Genomic DNA, 19607 nt, shown 5'->3' with positions numbered 1-19607 from the left:
GGTGAAAAATCTCGAGACCATTCAGAGTCGTCGTTACCTAATGCCGTAATGGCGGCGGTACACCCGGTCGCTGTTCATCTTTTACATAATCATTTTCAGACTTATTTCTGATGACAGTTCATTCAAAAACATCGTTAAGATCGATGTCTGACTCAATGTCATCAGGGCTGAAGCCATTAAACTATTAATCCTCCTCCTCCTCCTCAAAAATGTCCCGTAACATAGTTGTGACAGTCGCCATCACGGCTCACTGTTGTGACACTTTTCTACACTCATGACTCGCAGTTTCTAGGTTAATTTATTCAAAACTATTCGTAGGAATGACGTGTACAAATCTGATTGGTCGATGCATTTAAATATCTTCTAAAAATAGTATAGGTTATTTCCAAATGGTGTCCTTCTCAATCACGGAATTTTCCATGTCTAAGTTTACCGAAACGGCATGGCGCCGAGAGGCACTTACATTGAGATAACGTAGCGGCATCGAGAAGCGCTTACATTGAGATAATGTAGCATGTGGCAAAAGGTTAAGCGAATGGTAAGCCATTACAAAACTTTAACCTGAAGATTTTGGCCAGGATAGTCAAGTCCAAAACATGTCAAAAATTCCCTAAAAAATAAAAATTATTTTTCATTTTCAATCCACAGCATTAATGCTAGACCCCTAAAGAACCTCTATGCTAAGAGTCAGCATCCTAATATCATTATTAAGTGAATGGTAAGCCATTACAAAACTTTAACCTGCAGATTTTGGCGACGGACAGACGCAGACAAAACCTATAGTCCCCCCGGTTTCACCGGTAGGGGACTATTAAACTTGAATACATGCATTCAAAATAAAAGTCTGCTGGATAACCAAACTCAGTAGTGAAGTGGACGTAAAACCTATCAATCAATCAATCAATTCAAAATGAATGAACAGATGTGTAAAAATTGCATTTATTTGGATGTTTTAATTTCATCCACCATTCATTTATGGTTTATTTTAATGATACTGGATTACAAGATTGGTCGCGGGAAAACTGTCTTGGGCTATGGAATATTTTTTCTAGACCTATTGTGTATGGGAAAGTTACTTTCAGATACTGGGAGGAGATGCAATTTAAAGCAAATCAGCCAATCTGACCTGCTTACTCCATCACTTAATCCATAAGATAAGTCGACCCTTCATATGTTAAGACGTTTGATCCCAATGCGCATGCAACCACTACAATTTGATTGAGCTCTGCCAAGTACTTTGGGTGATGACATTTAACTTGCACACCCCTTAAGTCGCATTTCGACTCTTCCAATTCAAAGGTTGGAATAGTAGTCCATTATGAAACTTCAGGGGTGAAGGAGTTAAAGCAAATCAGCCTATATGACCACTTAAGATCCAGTCCTTCAGCCCCCTCTGGGATCAGTCTTTTTGATATCCATGGCCTGAGGATACTAACAACCAAAATCTGAACGAATTATGGTTAATAATTGGGAGATGTAGTTAAATGCAAACGATGTAAAACGGACAACAGATGAGGTATCACATAATAAGCACACCCTTGGACCTTTCACAAAATACAAGTTATAAAAAATGTTTGACCATGCATTTGTTTGTCATATGAATGAATCACTTGTTAAGTTTACTTTTCACAATCGAGTTTAGCAGTGAAAGTTATGCTTCATCCTATTTGAAAGATTACCCTTCCTGAATAATTTGACCATTCTACCAATGACAGCCCACGTACCTGGATGGTCGACACAGCAGGCTTTTTTGATAGCATCATACCGATCTTTCCTGTTGGTTGGCAGGATGCACATGACTAGCTGTGTATTTTGATTCACAAACTTCTTCATATTGTCGAGGAAGGTTGAAGAGCGGTCATCATTCAACTCGCATCTTTGTAACGAGATAAAATGACAGTGATAAGATTATTATACTAGTTACACACCTTAAGAGCATGGGAAACCTTTCTAGCTGTTGCTAATGCCTGTTCAGAAAGGGGAAAAACGTTTCCTATTGGCAAGTATAGGCACCAGTTAACATAAGGATGAGGGGGTTAGAAATTTGAAAATTGTAGCCGACGGAGTATGCAAGTAATTAGGCCAAGAGCAGATTGGGGAGACTCCTATGAAAGTGTTCAAAGATCAGCTTCAATCACCTCTGAATTGTTTACAACTGAAGATCTGAGGATAAATACAGCTTTACAATACCAGCCTACTTACAGTGTTGGATTACCGATCGACATGCCCATCGGAGGTCCCACTTTGCAGAGCGTGTTCACTAGATCAGAGGCGTTACCTGAATCACGCCTTGTGAAACAGATGACCCAATTTTGAAGGGGCACACTAGTAACCAGTTGTTTCCCACGAAGATCCCTGCTCCAATCAGCATCCTCCTGCTTGTAGTTACACTGCAAAAAGTACATTGAATTAAATGTGCGCAGCCCATTCTTGATATTGTCACATTAACCTAAAGAAATGTGCATAACATGCAGATATTTACTTACTTTCTAGTAAATGGGTGGCTCAATGTCTTAGAAGATCAACATCTAACTGAATGCATTAATTTTTATTATCTCCCTTTTTTTTGCCTAAATCATACACAATAAGGAACATGCTATATATAACACATTTTTTCTCTTGATGACGATCTTGGATCAACCTCAGATTCATACATTACCATGTATTCCTAAAATAAATGATCTGAACCCTATAGGTTTGAGTTAGTCGGGTTTTACTGTCTATATTTTTGTTTTCAGTATACAATACATACTATGGCCAAAAGTAAAAACTTTGTATACCAATCATTTTATCACTAAACATCACTTTATATTTGACAAGTAAAGTTCAAAGAATATTATTAAGTGCAGTTGGCATAACAATGAATTCATAACGGAAACTGTCTAGGGAAAATCAACTTATATTATTTTAAAATAAAATTTCAAGTTTTTGTTTTACCTGTGCATTAGAGGCCAGGAAGATTTGCTCCTTTGGTAGGACACGTCCACCTAGCTGTAGCAGGTTCTGTGAAAACCTGAGCCTCCATCCTCTCAGTTCTTCAACAACCTTAGGTGTTCTAAACAATCAACAGATTCAAGATTTATTTATTTTCAATGTCTGACTGGATCTTTTATCAATCCAGCCTGCAAAACCACTGTATTCATATTTAAATATGATAAACCTTCCATCTTCTTCATGGGCCCTGTCCATTACTTCCTGGGGGCAAAATATGGTCAAAATCTTTCACTTATATTTAACTCATTCACCCCTGAAACTTCATAATGAACTATTCCAACCATTGATTAGGAAGAGTTCAAATGTGTCTTCAGGGGTGAATGAGTTAAAAACTTGTCTTTGAAATGATAACTCTATTTCCCATTTTTGGGCCTGCATGTTCATCAATGCGTTGAGAGAAATGTGCAATTTCACATATGCTTATTATTTTTTACATTTGTGGATAGAGCATTACCTGGAGACCTGGGGCCTGAGCATGTGTACAGTTAATACAGGTCCACCTCCCCAGTCTAAAGCATATTTTCTCAGAGGTTAAAACTTCATCTTATTAAACATTGTTAATTTCACAGAACAAACAGAATTATGCCTTACGAGTTGATTTGGTTCATGAAGCCCGACAGCGTATTGACTCTGCCCTCTGGAGCAATCCTTGTGTGGGAGGCAACATCTCTCATGACAGAAAAGTCACTCCTGACATCATCAGAGAGACCTATAAAGTTAAACTTCATACTGTAGACAAGTTAACACAGGTTCACAACAGCATGTGTATCTCGATACATGCATAATGCAAACGGGGAAACATGGTAACTGTATCTTTGTCTACAAATGAAAATTTGTCAACGCGAAAGCACCATCTAGGAAGAATAGGATGGACACTTTATGCCTCCCCATTCCCCCCCCCCCCAAATAAAATGGTCGGGGTTTAAAAAGAATAGAACCAGGATTAGCTATTTCTACCCTACCTATTTACCTATTTACTATATGTCTAGCGCTGCTGTTTTCAATGAAAATTTTATAGTTACTGTAAGATGTAGTCATGAAATTATTGAAAATTAATTCCATTTTATTTGTAAATATTATCATTTCTATATCAACATAGAATGATTGTGTTCTTGTATCTCTTTAAAATGAAATATGTTGAACTGGTGTTGGCATGTTACAGGTAAACAATCTGAATCTCAAAACATTTGGATGTCATTAATGTGTTCATTTATACACGTCTCCTCAAATTGTGTTTCCATTTCTATTTTTAGTTTCAATTATTCTCCTTAATCTTCAATAGTAGTATAATAGGCTAACAACAGTCCCAAGTTATAAGGATATTATGCTTTGAATTCCACTCTGAATGGTGATCACCTCTAATCATGGGTCATAAAGTACAGTTTTCTGTTTGGAATTATCTTTCATATTTTATTCACATATATATTTTTTATTCATTCTGTTTTTGTTCTACATGGCTTTTTGGATATCCCATGACTGCCCTTGTTTTTGGCCTTTTTGTCAAAGAAAAAATACCTTTCCATATTATTGTAATGTACTACTGGCAGCTAAAATGAGATACACCGCTGAAAAGCTGTGCGATCAAAAATATGCTGTTGTTATTTATTTTGAATATGTGTTTATTACATATGCTTACATGCCAAGTGTTATTTATAACCAGTAGGAACTGACAAGAACTAAGAAGGAAGAACATTTTTCTTGTAAATGAAACGGAATATATTGCTGTATTAAACATGCATATAAAGTCGATACATGTATAAACTTTACCTGAAAGTTCACGGACACGACTCGTTAATTTCACTATCTAGACATCTTACTGCGACAAATTATGATCTACTATTCACTAGCCCGACATCAGGCTGGTGTAAGCAAGACACAGCCAATCCTGTTTAGAATTTCACTTACCATAAAAGACAACACTTTGTCTACCTACCCGTGAGTATACAAAGCTCCGGAACCAGTAGAAGTGTCTCTGGTCGTCCCATCTTCACTTCCTTTGGCTTGGCTCTGCTCACTAACATGGGCTGCAGGTCGTCCTCTATGTCTTTGTCATATGCCTGTTAGGAAAGAAACAAATACTGAAAGTATTTACACAAGATGTTTAATTCCATTGTTAGCTTCTAGCCAAGGGTATCTCTGTTACTCTTTTAGCATGTTTATTATTTACTTTTGTTTCTAAGATTTTATATTCTACTCAGTGTTTTCATTAAAAGCCACATATACATCAACATTATAGTATCGGGTATGTGAACATTCAACAGAATTTGGTTCCAATAATGACATTGTACACATGTTGACTCTTAGACTATAATCTGGACTCTGCAAACAGGCCGGACTATGTTTTCCCAGGAATGTTGATTTAAGACTGAATGAACTGCAAAGACAACGGTGTTTCCCCATTACCTTCTTGTAATATTCCTTGAACGTAATTTCTCCTTCGCGTCTGGTGAAGGAGCTGGTTGGGTGGATATCCCAGTCAATATCATCTACTCGGTAGGTTTTGTTATTGTATCTGTATAATCATACAAGTTCATTTTAGGCATATTTTCCACAAGAAAACTTGACCATTTGAAAACCTGATTGATCAACATTGCAATACCGGACTGATAGTCAAATTCTGCTTTACAATACTATAATCATTATAATCAAATGAAGAACAGATACATTAATTAGAAATAAGAATGCAAAAAAATTGAGACGTAAAACTTGACAAGTCTTAGCTTGAATTCTTAAAATTACCAAATGTATGCATAAATTTGGAAAAACACAACTTGAGAACATTGTTACTTGGCTAAAATACACCAAACTAAATAATAAGACCTAACAGCAACTAGAACACCAACAGGTCAGTAAAGGCCCCATCTTGTGGCAATGTATTCCCCATAATCATCAAGAAACAATCTGCCCATATAGCTGTGCTTAATGTTTGACATTTGGACTTCAAAAATAATCGCAAGGAAACGAAATATACATTTTACATGTTATGATGCGAGTCTCGTTTCCTTCCACCTCCATATTTGCTTGGCTAACAGAAATGTAAATACCGGTGCAATACTCATTTGTTAGCTTTGATTTGTTTTATTTCACCTTAAATACTTCCCCCATCAAGAGCCATGGACAAAGTCAGAGATCCACTTTGTCTTTTACCTTTGGACCCAAATGACCTTGACTTTAAACCGAGTGACTCCGATCTTTGGTCAGTTGACTTATTCTTTAATTCCAAACAACTTTGCTTCATAATAACCTTTAACTACATAAGTAAAAAGATACAATATTTGACCTTGTCCTGAAGTCAGTTAACTCCTTGTTAAAAACCGACCAACTTTGCTTCATTATGTCATAACAAAATGTTCATCAGTGAAAAGATATAAAATTTGACCTTGACTTTTGAACCTAATGACCTTGACCAAGTTTCATGTAAATCGGTCAATAAATACCAAAGTTACCAGCCAGGAACAAAATGTGTGGACGGACGGACAGACAGAGTGATTACTTTGCCCTCATTACCTTTCCCCCCTAAAAATGCCTCCTTGATGATGAGTATCAAATGACATGCAAAATATTTGCTGTATCATTTGGTTTTCATATATTTGGATCTCAAACTGTTACTAACAAAATATTTAATATCTACCCAGTACTTAATGTCAAATCAAAATATCTAAATAAACAAAGCTTGATCTCATTTCCATTTCGTTACGGATTACACCTTTTCTTACCTTAAAATCAAAACAAATTTACCTGGTAAGAACAATGCTGCCCACAAATTTTTTTGTACACTTCTCGTAGAACGAGTCGCCGCTTCTGTCGGTTGAATTGTAGAGGGCATACATCATGTCTAGTACAGTGTCAATACGCATGATTTTGTGGGAGATATCTGCGCACAACATAGCCTTATTTTCATACTGTAAAATTGAGGTGATGAACCCTGGTACCACTCTCAGTCTGTAACATGAAACAAAGTCCTATATTATGTATTTTATGTATTCATTGCCATTTAATACAACAGATGGATCAATATTTTCTCTTTTGTCATCTTAAGACGAATTTTTCGGGAAAATACTTGATAGGAGATGTTGGGAGGTACCAGTCATATTAGCAGCTCTCAAGTTAGGCTGCTTACGCCAACAATTTATGCATTTGTTCTAGTGAAACAGTACATCCTGAATCACTGCCCATATCAGCTTTTAGAAAATTGCAATTCATGTTTTACAATATTTAGATTTTTTGTGTGCTAATGGACAGAAAAAAATCATAGTTTGCTAAGTAAAATTACCAAATAGGAATGAGAATATTCAGAGCACAAACTAGGAAGCACTGGGTCTAAAGCTTAACTTTGGTGTGATGGAAATAACTTACTTGTGTTGCGTTATGTCAACGGCGAGGTCCATATTGTAGTAATTCCTGCCAATTTGCTGCATTTCAATCAAGTTGAGGATTCTGTAGAAAATTAAATACTTTGCTGTTTAATCATCAACTTATCTGATCCATCTTGCACATTTCCAACTGTAGTTAGAGAAAACTTTTTTAATGTTGCAAAATGATTTTACTTGCGTAACTTTAACAGTTTAGTGTTGCATGATTTTTAAGTGTTCGTCTGATAAGTTAAATTTCCAAAAATATTACTATCGGTTCATCAAAACCTACAAAAGGTATTGATTAAGCCAAATTAGGGTTAAGCATTTACAGTGTACTTTTTAAACCATTACAATGTGTTCAGTTACTGTCAGACATATTTCAAACTTACCTCTTGAATATTACGTTGTACAGATGAAGGCACTGTGGACTTGTGCTATGAAAGGTGTTGGTCAACTTGATGGTAATGCGAATGTTTTCATTGTCACGTCTTGTCTGACTGAAAACCTCTGTTACCTGTACAGAATTATGATGAAGAGCTTGAGCAACATTAGCAAGGGTCAAATGTATTTTTAAATATAATTTTAACCCAGGTAACTTTTCAAAGTACTTTTAACAACGTCTATATATTTATTACGTTGTAAGGTGGTGAAGTAGAAAGTGCACTCGCCTAGTGATGAGCTGATGATAAAAATATTATCAACATCAGTTTAAAAGTTTAAAACTATCATATTGAAAGTGAAAAAAGACAAATTGGTTAAGTTCAGGAATGACACAGCCTGGCATTTTTTATTCTCAAAAGTGCTCGGAACTAGAACAATTCTTCATATACACTTGCTTATTTTGAGTGGTCTAGGAGGCACTATTAACTTATCTTTACATCCTCCCGATTTAATTTCAACACAATGCATTCATTTCAATGATTGGGTTCAAATGTCAAAAAATAATCCTTTGGTGTCTTTAAAGGATTTAAGGTATTTATTTAAATGGACTTTCCGTGTATAACTTTTACATTTGAAGTATTAAAGAGCTTCAAATCCAATTTCTGTTTTTTTAAGAAGAACTCTTACATTTTTATCCGACTATTCACTAAAAAAGAAATGAGATGAACTTTACTAATTTAACAACAATTTTGAAACAAGTTATTTCAACTTATATTAATTAATCACTCTCGTTGGCCCAGATCTTAGCACGCAGGGGAGTCTTAATGTTGGAGGAAACTAGAGAACCTGGAGAAAACCAATGTGGTCAGGTAGATGACCATACCTTTACACATCCGATTGAAGAATGCAACCCTGGTCACTTTCGTGAAAGGCAAGTGCGCTATCCACGGCACCACTCGACCATCCTATCTTGGCAAGATTACACCAGCCAGAAGGACTTTAAATATTCACATTAACTCATCCCTATATCTATGTATCTATAACATGACACTGTGCCCTTCTTTCTTACCTCTTGCGGAAGCTTACGAGGCAGATATAGGATCATGCCATCAAAGACTCTTGTTGCCCCTAGCAGCTCAGCATGTGTGAACAGCAATCCTGCCTTCATCTTGCGACTATCAATCATCGGATTGAAATCCACATGATACTGGTAGAGAGACCAGTCCTCATCACAATCAAATGTGAAAAAATTTGTAGCAAGAGGGAGCGGGGTTCCAGAATTTCCTGTGATGAAAATGAAGCAGAACTACAGTTGTAATTAAAACTGATGTGCCTTCATTACTTTCAAAGAATGGAGGGGCAACAAATATTTTAAAATAAGTTATAAATTACAGTGTATGTATTTTCAGACTTAAAACAATGTGACAAAGATAATGTGATATGAAGTGAGTGAAATTAATGTCTTTGATAGAAACAATTCAATATATATTTTGTTAAATTCTTACAGAATAAAAAAAAAGTCGGAGAACTTGGGCAGGTCTAAGTAATCTAAAATTTAGATGGACTTATTTTTTAAGGGACATCATAATATGACATTTGTCATTTCACATGATGCCCTGTAGAAATGAAACAAATTCGACAAAAATATTAAAGTAATTCTTAAGGTTACCCCTCTTGTCTGTTATATGTGCTGGTCGTGTTGTTACATCGGTGTAACGGAAGTCTGCCCTCTTCTTGCCAACTTGTCTAGCATCTCCAGTTCCAACGCGAAGTTGGGCCATTTCCTCAACTGGGGCCCTTGGGGCATCTCCTGCCCCTGGTCTTGGTGCTGCAACGCCTCCGCGGTAGCTGGCCCTTCCACTACCTGCTACACTGGTGGCCCCAACAGGGGTGGGGGCTGCAGCAGCTGCTGATGGTTGCTGGGAAAGAAAATAATAGTACTGTTAGTCCAGTTTGTGAAACTAGAGGTATGATACAAACAGTGTATTTGAAAACTATTCCCACCAATAGAACACGCTTACAAAGAAGATGAAACAGGAAGACCCTTATTAATCATAGAGTGGTTCCTGTTGATTTTTGATACATCTAAGCCATAAAGTGTGTGCATTTCTCGTGATGTAAGCCGATATTTCTCACAGTTGAACTAGCCTGATAGTCCAGGACTAGTGAAATCTCCAGCTGGACTAGTGGTTCTGAACAACTGCTAGCCTAAATGACCAGTCAAACTTAAATATCACTATATATCACAGTGGAAATGACTACTATACTCTAAAACCATATATTTCACTAGTAAAAGACAAATCATTTTTGTAAACCACATCGAAGACTCCTTATTGATAGCTGAATTTCAGTGACACCTTATATTTATTCTTCAAAATGTTCAATATTTTTTGTAATCTTTATTAAATTATTTCATCATGGGAGTATAATAAGAAATTATCAGTAGCCGACCCTTTTATTTTTTATATAATTTTTTGAGCATATATAACATAACTGGTTTAATTAACGAACAAGATGAATAGAATTTGTATACACAACTGGGATTTTTAATGAGATATATTGTATAAAGCTGTTTAGTGCTGAATAATATATATAAACCAAGAGTGAATAGATGCATGCCCAACCTTGTCGGCACTTTTTCCCCAATGAGACGGGACACTTAATTCTCTTAATCCTTTACCTGAGCTCTTTGCTGTTCCTCCCCAGGGCGCCTTAAAGGCTCCTCCTGGGGAGTTCCACTCCCCCGAGAGCGACCTCTTGATCTCCCTCTTGCCCTTCCAGACATCTTTCTCTTCTTGGTTATTTATTATTTTCTGCAAGAACACAACAATTTATGAAGAATATGAATGTAATTCTGTCATTTTTCCAATTATTGAATTATTAATCGCACAAAAACTGCAGCTTCTTAATCAAGTTACACTATATGCCCACTGCTATCAGTGTTGGTTCGAGTTATCAAAGTATTGCCATTAATACCTCTGGTTATGACTCAAAAGAGTCAAAATTGTTATAACAATTCAGAGCAGTAAGTGAATGCAAGTCTGGCATTGGGTTAGTATTTCAAAAAGAAGAAGATTACACCAATTAGAAAAAGGGCTGAAGTCATGAGCTCCACAAAAGTCCAAGACAACTGTGAAAATCATATTTTGACACTCGCTCAAAAATCTGTCCAAATGATCGATCACGAGATGCTGGTCACCTGGATATCTAAGCAATCATGGCAAAGTATTTTTCTAAATGAGATCCAAGGGATTATGCGATACCAGACCCCAAGGCTAATCCTTGTAGCATATCTGGACTCCAGTGCTCCCGATAACTTTTGAACATGTGGTTTTTTTTTTACCCCTTCCTCTCCAAAGTGGAGGGGTGAAAACTTAAATTTTGAAAGATGAAGTGCTTTAAAAGCAATGTTACCTGAAAATGTTGAAAGACGTTGAATCATTTGTATGTGTTAAACTTTTAATATAGGGTTAAGAATGACTCAAATTCATATTTTTGTGTTGTCTAGCCATGTGGTATTTTATTTCCATTTCACTGTGAACACAATCACAGTGAAATGGAAATAAAATGACACATATCTATTTAAAATGGGGTCGGAAAATATCATAATAGGGTGTGGATGGAAAAACCATTTCCCGTGGCTGACGTCACGGTCCAGACTGTTGGTCAAACGGATGGCCAAACCTCGTTGAACTTGAAATGTTCGTCGGGCTCCAAACACAAGAAGGACAACGTTTTCACAAAGGGCTGCTCGAATATTCAAAAAAGTGCCCTTACCCCGACACGAACAATCAGAGTATCACTTGTCCGCTATCGAAAGTATCACAAAAGAAACTTCAATTAAAAAAAGAAACACGCTTCGTGAAACAGGTCACAACATTAATGGAAGACATCGACGATGTTGAAGTTACTGAGAGTAAAACAGATGGCTGTGCTAATTCTGTATTTAGGACAATTTACTACGCAGCGAAAGAGATGAGACCAAGTGACAAATAGCGATTGTTTTAAAAGCGCCATGATTCAATTCTCGCTCATATAAGCGTTTGTAACAGGAGTACTATGCAAGCGTCTCAGTGACTCGCATGTAAGCATATTATAATTTGCTAAATTGGTCCCGGAGACTGATGCAATGTTCCGGATTTTGCTTGCGTGAATTAAGCAAGTTCATTTTTTTCTTTTGCGTAATTTGTGAATTATCGTGCGTGAATACGCATTCAAGCAAGCTATCTGGAGCACTGCGGACTCTATTCGATTTTTCATGCCCAGAAATTTAATGTAGGGTTATGTTTCCAAGCTGTGACTCAGAAACTAGGTCCCTAGGGTTGTGGCCAGACCCCAAGATCAATTCTAATATCATGACTGCATTAATCTCTTTATGCCCAACAATTGTATATTTAGTTTTGGAGTGGGGATCTCAACCATTTCAAAGTTATGACCCAGGGGTCAAGTCACCAAGGGTGGGGCAGACCCCAAGGCCATCCCGGAAGCATATGAGCATTCATCTCTTCATACTCAGCAATTGTATATATGGTTATAGGGTGGGGATCTTAACCGATACCAAGCTGTGACCAAGAAACTAGGTCCCTAGTGGTTTTGTCAGACCCCAGTGTCTATTCTAATATCATGACTACATTAGTCTTTTTAATGCCCAGCACTTGTATATATTGGTTTGGGGTGGGGATCTCAACTGTTTCAAAGTTACGACCCAGGGACTATGTCTCCAAGGGTGGGACCAGACCCTGGGGCCATCCTGGAAGCAAATGTGCTTTCTTCTCTTTAAACTCCACAATTGTATATATGGTTATATCCCAACCATTTCCAAGTAATAAACTTTTTTTTTGGCCCCACCTCTTAGCTTGGGGGGTCAGCCCCACCATTTCTCTTAGTTCCAGAAAAGAAGTCACTTAAAGCAATATAGCCAAATACCCTTTTTTAATATGATTCAAGGTCATAAATTTAAACAAACTTGGTAGCCCTTTATCCTAGTATGGTACTGGCTAAATATCAACATCCTTGGTATTTCGGTTATTCAGAAGATGTCATTTAAAGAATTTGAACATATTTGACCCGTGACATTGAATATGAGTGAAGGCCATTCATTTGAACAAACTTGGTAGCCCTTCACTCCAGCATGCTTCTGGCCAAATATCATCTCCCTGACCATTTTGGTTATTTAGAAGAAGTTGTTTGAAGTTTTTAACATATTTGACCCGTGACCTTGAAAATGCGACGTCATTTATTTGAACAAAGTTTGTAGACCTTCATCCCAAATATCATCACCCTAGGCCTTCTGGTTATTCAGAAGAAGTTGTTTGATATTGAAACCGGGCCATGGCATAATCTCACTTGGCCCAGGGCCAGGTGAGCTCAAAATATTGATATACCTACGCGTCATTTTGCAAATAACTTTATCCAAGAGACGTGCTTAAAATGAGAAAAGGTACTTCAGAAATTGACAATGACCGGTACATTACCGTTAGAGAAGTAAACATACCTTTTCTATCTCCTGCAGACTGATAGCAACAGGGGTGTAACAAAAAAAGCAATTGTCTCAGGCAAGTAGACCTTAGAAATCCACTAGCCCAATGTTAAACATGTACTGACAAAAAACACACTTGATTTTTCATAAATAATAGGGTTTTCATGAAATATGTCTTTTTCTCTCTCCTTATTTGCCATTATTATAACATAAATTATTTATAATTATATCAAGTATTCTTAAATTCTTGAAATCCGGGTTTGGATTTGTCCGGTTACGGTATTAGTCGCGCCGACACAACACTTCCTGTTTGAAAACAGAGACGTTTTTCAGGCCAAAACGATGTTCTTCTGTAGTTGACTAGTACTGTACATATAATAAGTGGTAAATCCTTTATCTATTTCTATTTGATGTTTTAACTGGAATTTCAGTTGTTTTCATTGGCCTAAAAGTCTTTAAAATTGTCAAAATTGATGGATAGACCGCTAGTATTCTACCGGCAATTTCTTCCTCAAAACAAAGATTTAACTCCCTAGCAGCTATCTTAGATTGCTGCCTTGAACCTCACTGAGCGTTGGTGCCCTAAGACAGTATGGCTGCTGAGGCTGGAGTTAAGATTTTAAATGACCAACAAATATATAAACTGGTGCAACTTTCTGAATACTTGTATATTTACTCACCAAATTTTCAAAACTTGTTCCAAAAATATTAATCCTTATTCACATAAATATCAGTCAAAATACAATCGCAATTTAAATATTTGTTTTCAAGTTCATCACATAAATAAATATATAATTTAGTTTTGTTTCAATTCATTTTTTGGTTAAAACCTTTTGTTATTTGAGCCCAAACTCGATAAATTGTCTTCTGTAAAGTACATGTCTTGATTTGGAGCTACATCGATCCCCATGTTAATTTCATTCTTGTTTTCACCAAGAATTGTATAAGTCGACAACTTTAGCAGCAAGTTGATCTGTCCACGTATCTTCATCCCAATACTCAACTTCATCAGCCATTATTTTGACAAATTCTAAACAAAGTCTCTAGCGGTATATCGTCAACCCTGTCATCTAGATCGACTTCAAAATCACCTAAATAAATGTCGGTTGCTTCCTCTAATAACCTATCAAGTCTATCCCAGTGTTCTCCCCAGGCTGTTTTAGCGTAACGGTACTGTTATGCATGAATTTTGAGCAGCTACGCATCACCATTTTACCGTTACGCATACATTTGACAGTTACACATCAACTAACAAGTTCTCCCAAATCATGATAGGCCTAACCTCTTCTCCCCTTTCCAATTAGACTCATCCTCATTTGACTAGCTTTTTATTGTTCTGTACGATCGACACCCTGATCAACAAACTCTGACTAGACTTATCTGTGGGGATGTTAACTACGTATATAGGTGTGAAACGTGAACAATAGACCACAATTACCAGGGTGTGATTCGTCTAATTATAATTTATGATGGCTTCAATAGACGTTTTTTTATTTTCATACTAAAGTGACTTACAACCAAAATAAGAAATACAAACACGGAAGTTCAGACGGCATTTTGACAGTAGCTTTCAGTAAAAATGTTGGTAGGGCTAGTTATTTTCCATTTGATACAGTCCTATAGTATATTGGTGATCACCTCAGGCAATGTATAGTAGCCAGACCTATCGTCCAGGTGTCACACTTACAAAATCTGTTGATGGGAGAGAAAAAAAATATTATAATATCATAATTAACAAATTTTTTTGCTTAGTTAAATGAGGAAAAAATTGGTACACAAGAAAAAAATAATAACAAGCAATTTAAAAACTGTCTTTGTGAAAAAGCAGAATCTCAAAAATTAACAGCGTGAAACTTTTGTCAAAATATGCTACGAAAGCAGGAAATTGCTTCCTGGTTCATTTTTTTTTATACATATCGCCTTTAGTCACTTTTCTCCTGGTCCAGACTAGTTCAATTCAGACGAGGCTAGTGGAATTCAAGATTAACAAGCCAAAAGGGCTACTTCCTTCCCAAGTAAGTGTCAAACCCAGAAGGACAAGAAATACATGGTGATTCAAGTTAAATCATCGGTAATAGTGACCATTGGATATGTCTGACATAGCAACAGGATGTATCTCGGACTGTCTCGAAAGCCAAGGAATTGCGTTCATAATTAATAGTCTAGCTATTTAAACTTAAACCTCTGATTTGTTGCAAAATAATCATATTTTACAATGGCAGCAAGCTCCAAGTAGCTCACCCTCACTTCTACACACCTTTCATATCTCAATTTTAAATGTGTTTTATCAGATCAGTGCTAATTTAATAACTATATCACATGGAATCTTATCATGTGCTTTAAAATATGCTAGATGTATTGTTTCAACTAAAATGTGTAGAAAATGTGAAATGTTTTATCTCATTTTATCATATGTTTACTCAGAATATGAGTGTTTTTGCATATTTGATAACTTCTGACCACTCCTGATACCACTTCCGGTCACCTGTGTGATAAGTTTCTCGTAATGCACCCCCCTATGCGATAACAATTCTCGTAATGCACCCCCTGTTCGGAACACCTCTACTTCTGTATTGGATATGAGAAGCGCCCGAAGCGTTCCGAGTAAAACCCGGATTTGCGCCGTCAGTTGGTTTTTTGCTTAGACAGTGTGTTGAGCAGACGTCAACAAACCAGGGAGAGGAAATACTTCATTCTCTAGCATCTAGAATACTTGAATTGGATGACCTCATTGATAAGGAAAATGCACTGAATATCATCTTGTAATAATCTGTTTCAGTTGACATTGTTGATTACATTATCTAATTGTTTTTCCTGTGGACTTGATTTTTTGTTACTTGAACATATGATAAAAAGTTTTTAATATGACCATTTTGATATCATATCCCCTTATCGGCCCTCGGTCCCAATATCAGCCCTCATTTTGATATCATATCCCTTATCAGCCCTCGGGCTCTTGGGCTGATAAAGGATATGATATCAAAATGGTCATATAATAACCTCTAATAATATTTGTATCGCTACTATCCAAGTATGAATGTCTCTTTATGCAACATGTATGTCGGTCAAAAACTCTATAGAGCTCATGTTTGTTTTAAAATGCCCACCGACTTTAAATAAAATTATCTCATCTAGCTCCATATTGACATGGAAATACTGTTCGGTGTTACCAAAACAAACTACTTCTACCTTGTAGTGACAGCATTCAACACGCTGAAGTTTATGTTGTGTTTACTTGTAGTGGTATGGCCAAATGCATTGTCCCAGCAACATAGTTTAGCTATAATTCGAACAATTTCACCGTTATGTTGGCAACATGCCTAATTAACAACAAACACGAAGACCTACGTCATCAACAACTTACAGGATTCCTCTCGGCCCTGGATTATTTCAGCACACGAACTAAACAAAAATGGCCGATGACAGGAAGTCCGACAGGCGCATGCTCGATCTAAGCCATGTGTTTTGCCACAACAGATATTTAATACAAAAATGATAGTGAACATCCATAGAAAGGAGCGAAACAACTGAAGTGTGTGATCGACACACTGCTCCACATGATGCAAACATGGCGGCCAGTCAGTTTTTTTTTGATAGACGTGCCCACCACCTATGGTCAGATAGCAACGATTGAAAGGTCTAATTGTCGCTGCATCCACGCGATGTCCCACCTGTCTGGAGCGCTTTTGTGATTTATTATTCCATAGATATCTTACAAATGCATTTTAGACAGAACTTTAGTTCATTTTCTTTTCTTTATATTCCTAATATCACATACCAACGTAACCCACCTGTTGCTTCTTCTTGCTTCTCGATTTCTGCACGTATCACTGATCTCTACGCAGTGACGCATGACATGACATTTTCCCGCGAAATTTGTGGCCAATCACAGACAATACACGAAAATCGGTCGCAGGGGGGCCCTGGCCATTTATGGAAGCCTAGATGTTCTTGAATTTTTTGTAAAATCTAATACACTTGGAAATCAATCGGAAACGATAGGCCTACCACCGATACATTTTAAATTTCTTCATTTAAGTATTTTAATTCAAATACTTCAATTCATTGTAAGATAATTGCTTGGTGATTTATTTGGTGATAGAAAGTATTGCCGAACTGTTGTCTATAATTTTTGCATAAATATATATAATATCGCTTTTGTTTGTTTGTTTGATTTTGTTTAACGTCCTATTAACAGCTAAGGTCATTTAAGGACGGCCTCCCCTGTGTGCAAGATGCATGCGTGTAATGTATGTGTGTGTATTTTGGGAGGCTGCGATATGTTCGTGTTTGTCTCCTTGTGATAGCGCGGAACTGATGCCGACTTTATAGTGCTACCTCACTGAGACATACTGCCGAAGACACCCAGCAGGACGCCCCACCCGGTCACATTATACTGACAACGGGCGAACCAGTCGTCCCACTCCTAATTTGCTGAGCGTTAAGCAGGAGTAGAAACTACCATTTTTAAAGACTTTGGTATGTCTCGGCCAGGGGACAGAACCCAAAACCTTCCTCACAGGGGCGAACGCTCAACAAATGACCAAAAGTGAGGCATTGTCAAGAGAGACATTAGGAAGAAGAAAGTTATTTAGAAAGAAGAGAAGAGATAAGGTCCCAAATTTAGTCGCCTCTTACGATCATGCAATTGGGGGCAGCAGGTACAATTCTTACGCCCTACATAATATCGCGGACTTAGATATTTTCAAAAACACTCAATTATACCACATGAATCTCTGAATTTGTTTGGATTTTCTATGTTTCCATAAAATATATTTTGTAATGTAAAATAACCCCGTAGAGTTGAGTAAACACAAACATCACGTCGAACAGTGTAGTGTTTTCCTCTTGTCCTTTATTTTTAAAAATAGATGTAACTTGTAAATAACAGTTTAATGCCAATAACCAGTATGCCCTGGAATCTTTTCCCCGCGTGATTAAAGCTTTGATATTTCATTTATGAAAAGGAAATCATCACTTGTAGAACTTTCATGAAAAAAATTGAGATGAAAATAAATAAGTAAATAAAATAAATAAAGTCAACAGTCAATCGGGACCGTTAGACAGGTTCATTTTTTTTTCGTCTCAGCAGAGACGCGAGATATGTCCGATAAACACTTTCTTCAAGTTGGTTGGTATGTATAACACTTATTGGTTGTGCTTCTTGAATCTTTTCATGGTCTGGGTTAAACGTGTCTGCCTCTAGATATTAGTACGTGTAGTGCATACCCATTTGAGTTTCTCAGTCTGACAGATGTCAATGCAGGCCCCAGGCGTCACACACTGATATACTATATCAACCACTGACGTTACACCCGGAAGAAACCAAAAGATGAATTCCATAACTTATATATGATCATTAGCTTGAACAATTTTCACCGGCTAAGAACTTTCTATTAATACGTATATATATGGTCTAACCGGGCCGGCCGCGGGTAATCGGTAGTACGAACAGTTGGCCCCTTTCTATTTCTATCCGCGACATTTTCTCGTCCCTGTGATTCTATATTCTACCATATTTTTATTTTTTAAATATCAAACGCACTTTCACACGGATTTTTGGCCACTAAATATAGCTAAAAAACAACAACATTTTTTCAACTCTCAATATAGTATTTAAGATAACTAACGCAGTATGTCGGGTCACATGCGCGAGACTGGCTCCGTACTGTCTCTAGAATATTGAATTATTCTGAAAAAAATATGTCTAAGCATGCGCTTGCTTTCAAGATGTCATTACACATTAAACATTTCTACTTATTGTGATATTAGTAGGATTGGTAACTAGATTGATAGCGGAACTGAACTGGGTCGATTGGTGGCCACCGGTTAGAGCGTCCGTCAAGAGTTCCGAAGGGTCCCTGGTTCGAATCATGGTCTGGCCGTTCATTTTCCCTGTCCTGATACATTTGGCGACAAACGAAATATACCCACAAATATGGTAAGAGCGTCCGTCTGTAGAGTGCGGAAGGTACTTGGTTCGAATCCCGGTCGTCCATTTTTCCTCTCCTGTTACATATGGATACTTTATATGGAAATAGGTACGTCAATTTACATATACTTTCAAACCACTTAAATCGTTCATTTATACACTATATCTATATAATACTGCATATTCCTAAATGTTGCCCATGCGTGACATATCTCATGGAAAATAGTATCTATTTTCAAATTATATTTCATAGATCAAAACATGGTCAGCAACTTGTATTTTTCAGACCAAGACAAGGTGGTCACATTGAGAATGCCCTGTACCATCTGGTGAATCATTTAACCCCTTTATCAATTATATCCTGCCATGTGAGCACACAGTGTTTGGGGACATTCAATGAGACGAACTTAACTAAGTCGAGCGCTGGCGTTGCAGCCGTGGAGGGTGAGGTGGTGGTGTGGGGGGG

General features: G+C 37.1%; 1 protein-coding gene across 4 annotated transcripts in view; it reads right to left on the bottom strand.

The window, feature by feature from the left end:
- LOC110462191 (piwi-like protein 1) overlaps positions 1-17065 on the bottom strand; it is a 29064-nt gene extending 11999 nt beyond the window's left edge. The window contains exons 1-13 of one of the 4 annotated variants that reach the window (XM_021516035.1): positions 17001-17065; positions 10411-10543; positions 9400-9649; positions 8800-9014; positions 7739-7863; positions 7351-7431; positions 6733-6936; positions 5398-5506; positions 4928-5051; positions 3586-3703; positions 2938-3055; positions 2203-2390; positions 1725-1876 (exon numbers count right to left, since the gene is read on the bottom strand). In XM_021516035.1, coding sequence (XP_021371710.1) covers positions 1725-1876; positions 2203-2390; positions 2938-3055; positions 3586-3703; positions 4928-5051; positions 5398-5506; positions 6733-6936; positions 7351-7431; positions 7739-7863; positions 8800-9014; positions 9400-9649; positions 10411-10515 — 1789 coding nt within the window. In that variant the 5' untranslated portion in view covers positions 10516-10543; positions 17001-17065. Of the gene's footprint in view, positions 1-1724; positions 1877-2202; positions 2391-2937; positions 3056-3585; positions 3704-4927; positions 5052-5397; positions 5507-6732; positions 6937-7350; positions 7432-7738; positions 7864-8799; positions 9015-9399; positions 9650-10410; positions 10544-16557; positions 16672-16987 lie in introns of those variants that run through there. The other 3 variants (XM_021516036.1, XM_021516034.1, XM_021516037.1) reach the window with 3 other exon arrangements.
- Between the last annotated feature and the right edge of the window lie 2542 nt (positions 17066-19607).

This window comes from Mizuhopecten yessoensis, unplaced genomic scaffold (genome assembly GCF_002113885.1).
Source record: "Mizuhopecten yessoensis strain PY_sf001 unplaced genomic scaffold, ASM211388v2 scaffold10759, whole genome shotgun sequence".
NCBI lineage: Eukaryota > Metazoa > Mollusca > Bivalvia > Pectinida > Pectinidae > Mizuhopecten > Mizuhopecten yessoensis.
Note: the sequence above shows the minus strand (reverse complement) of the source record. Positions and strands in the feature narration are given on the sequence as shown.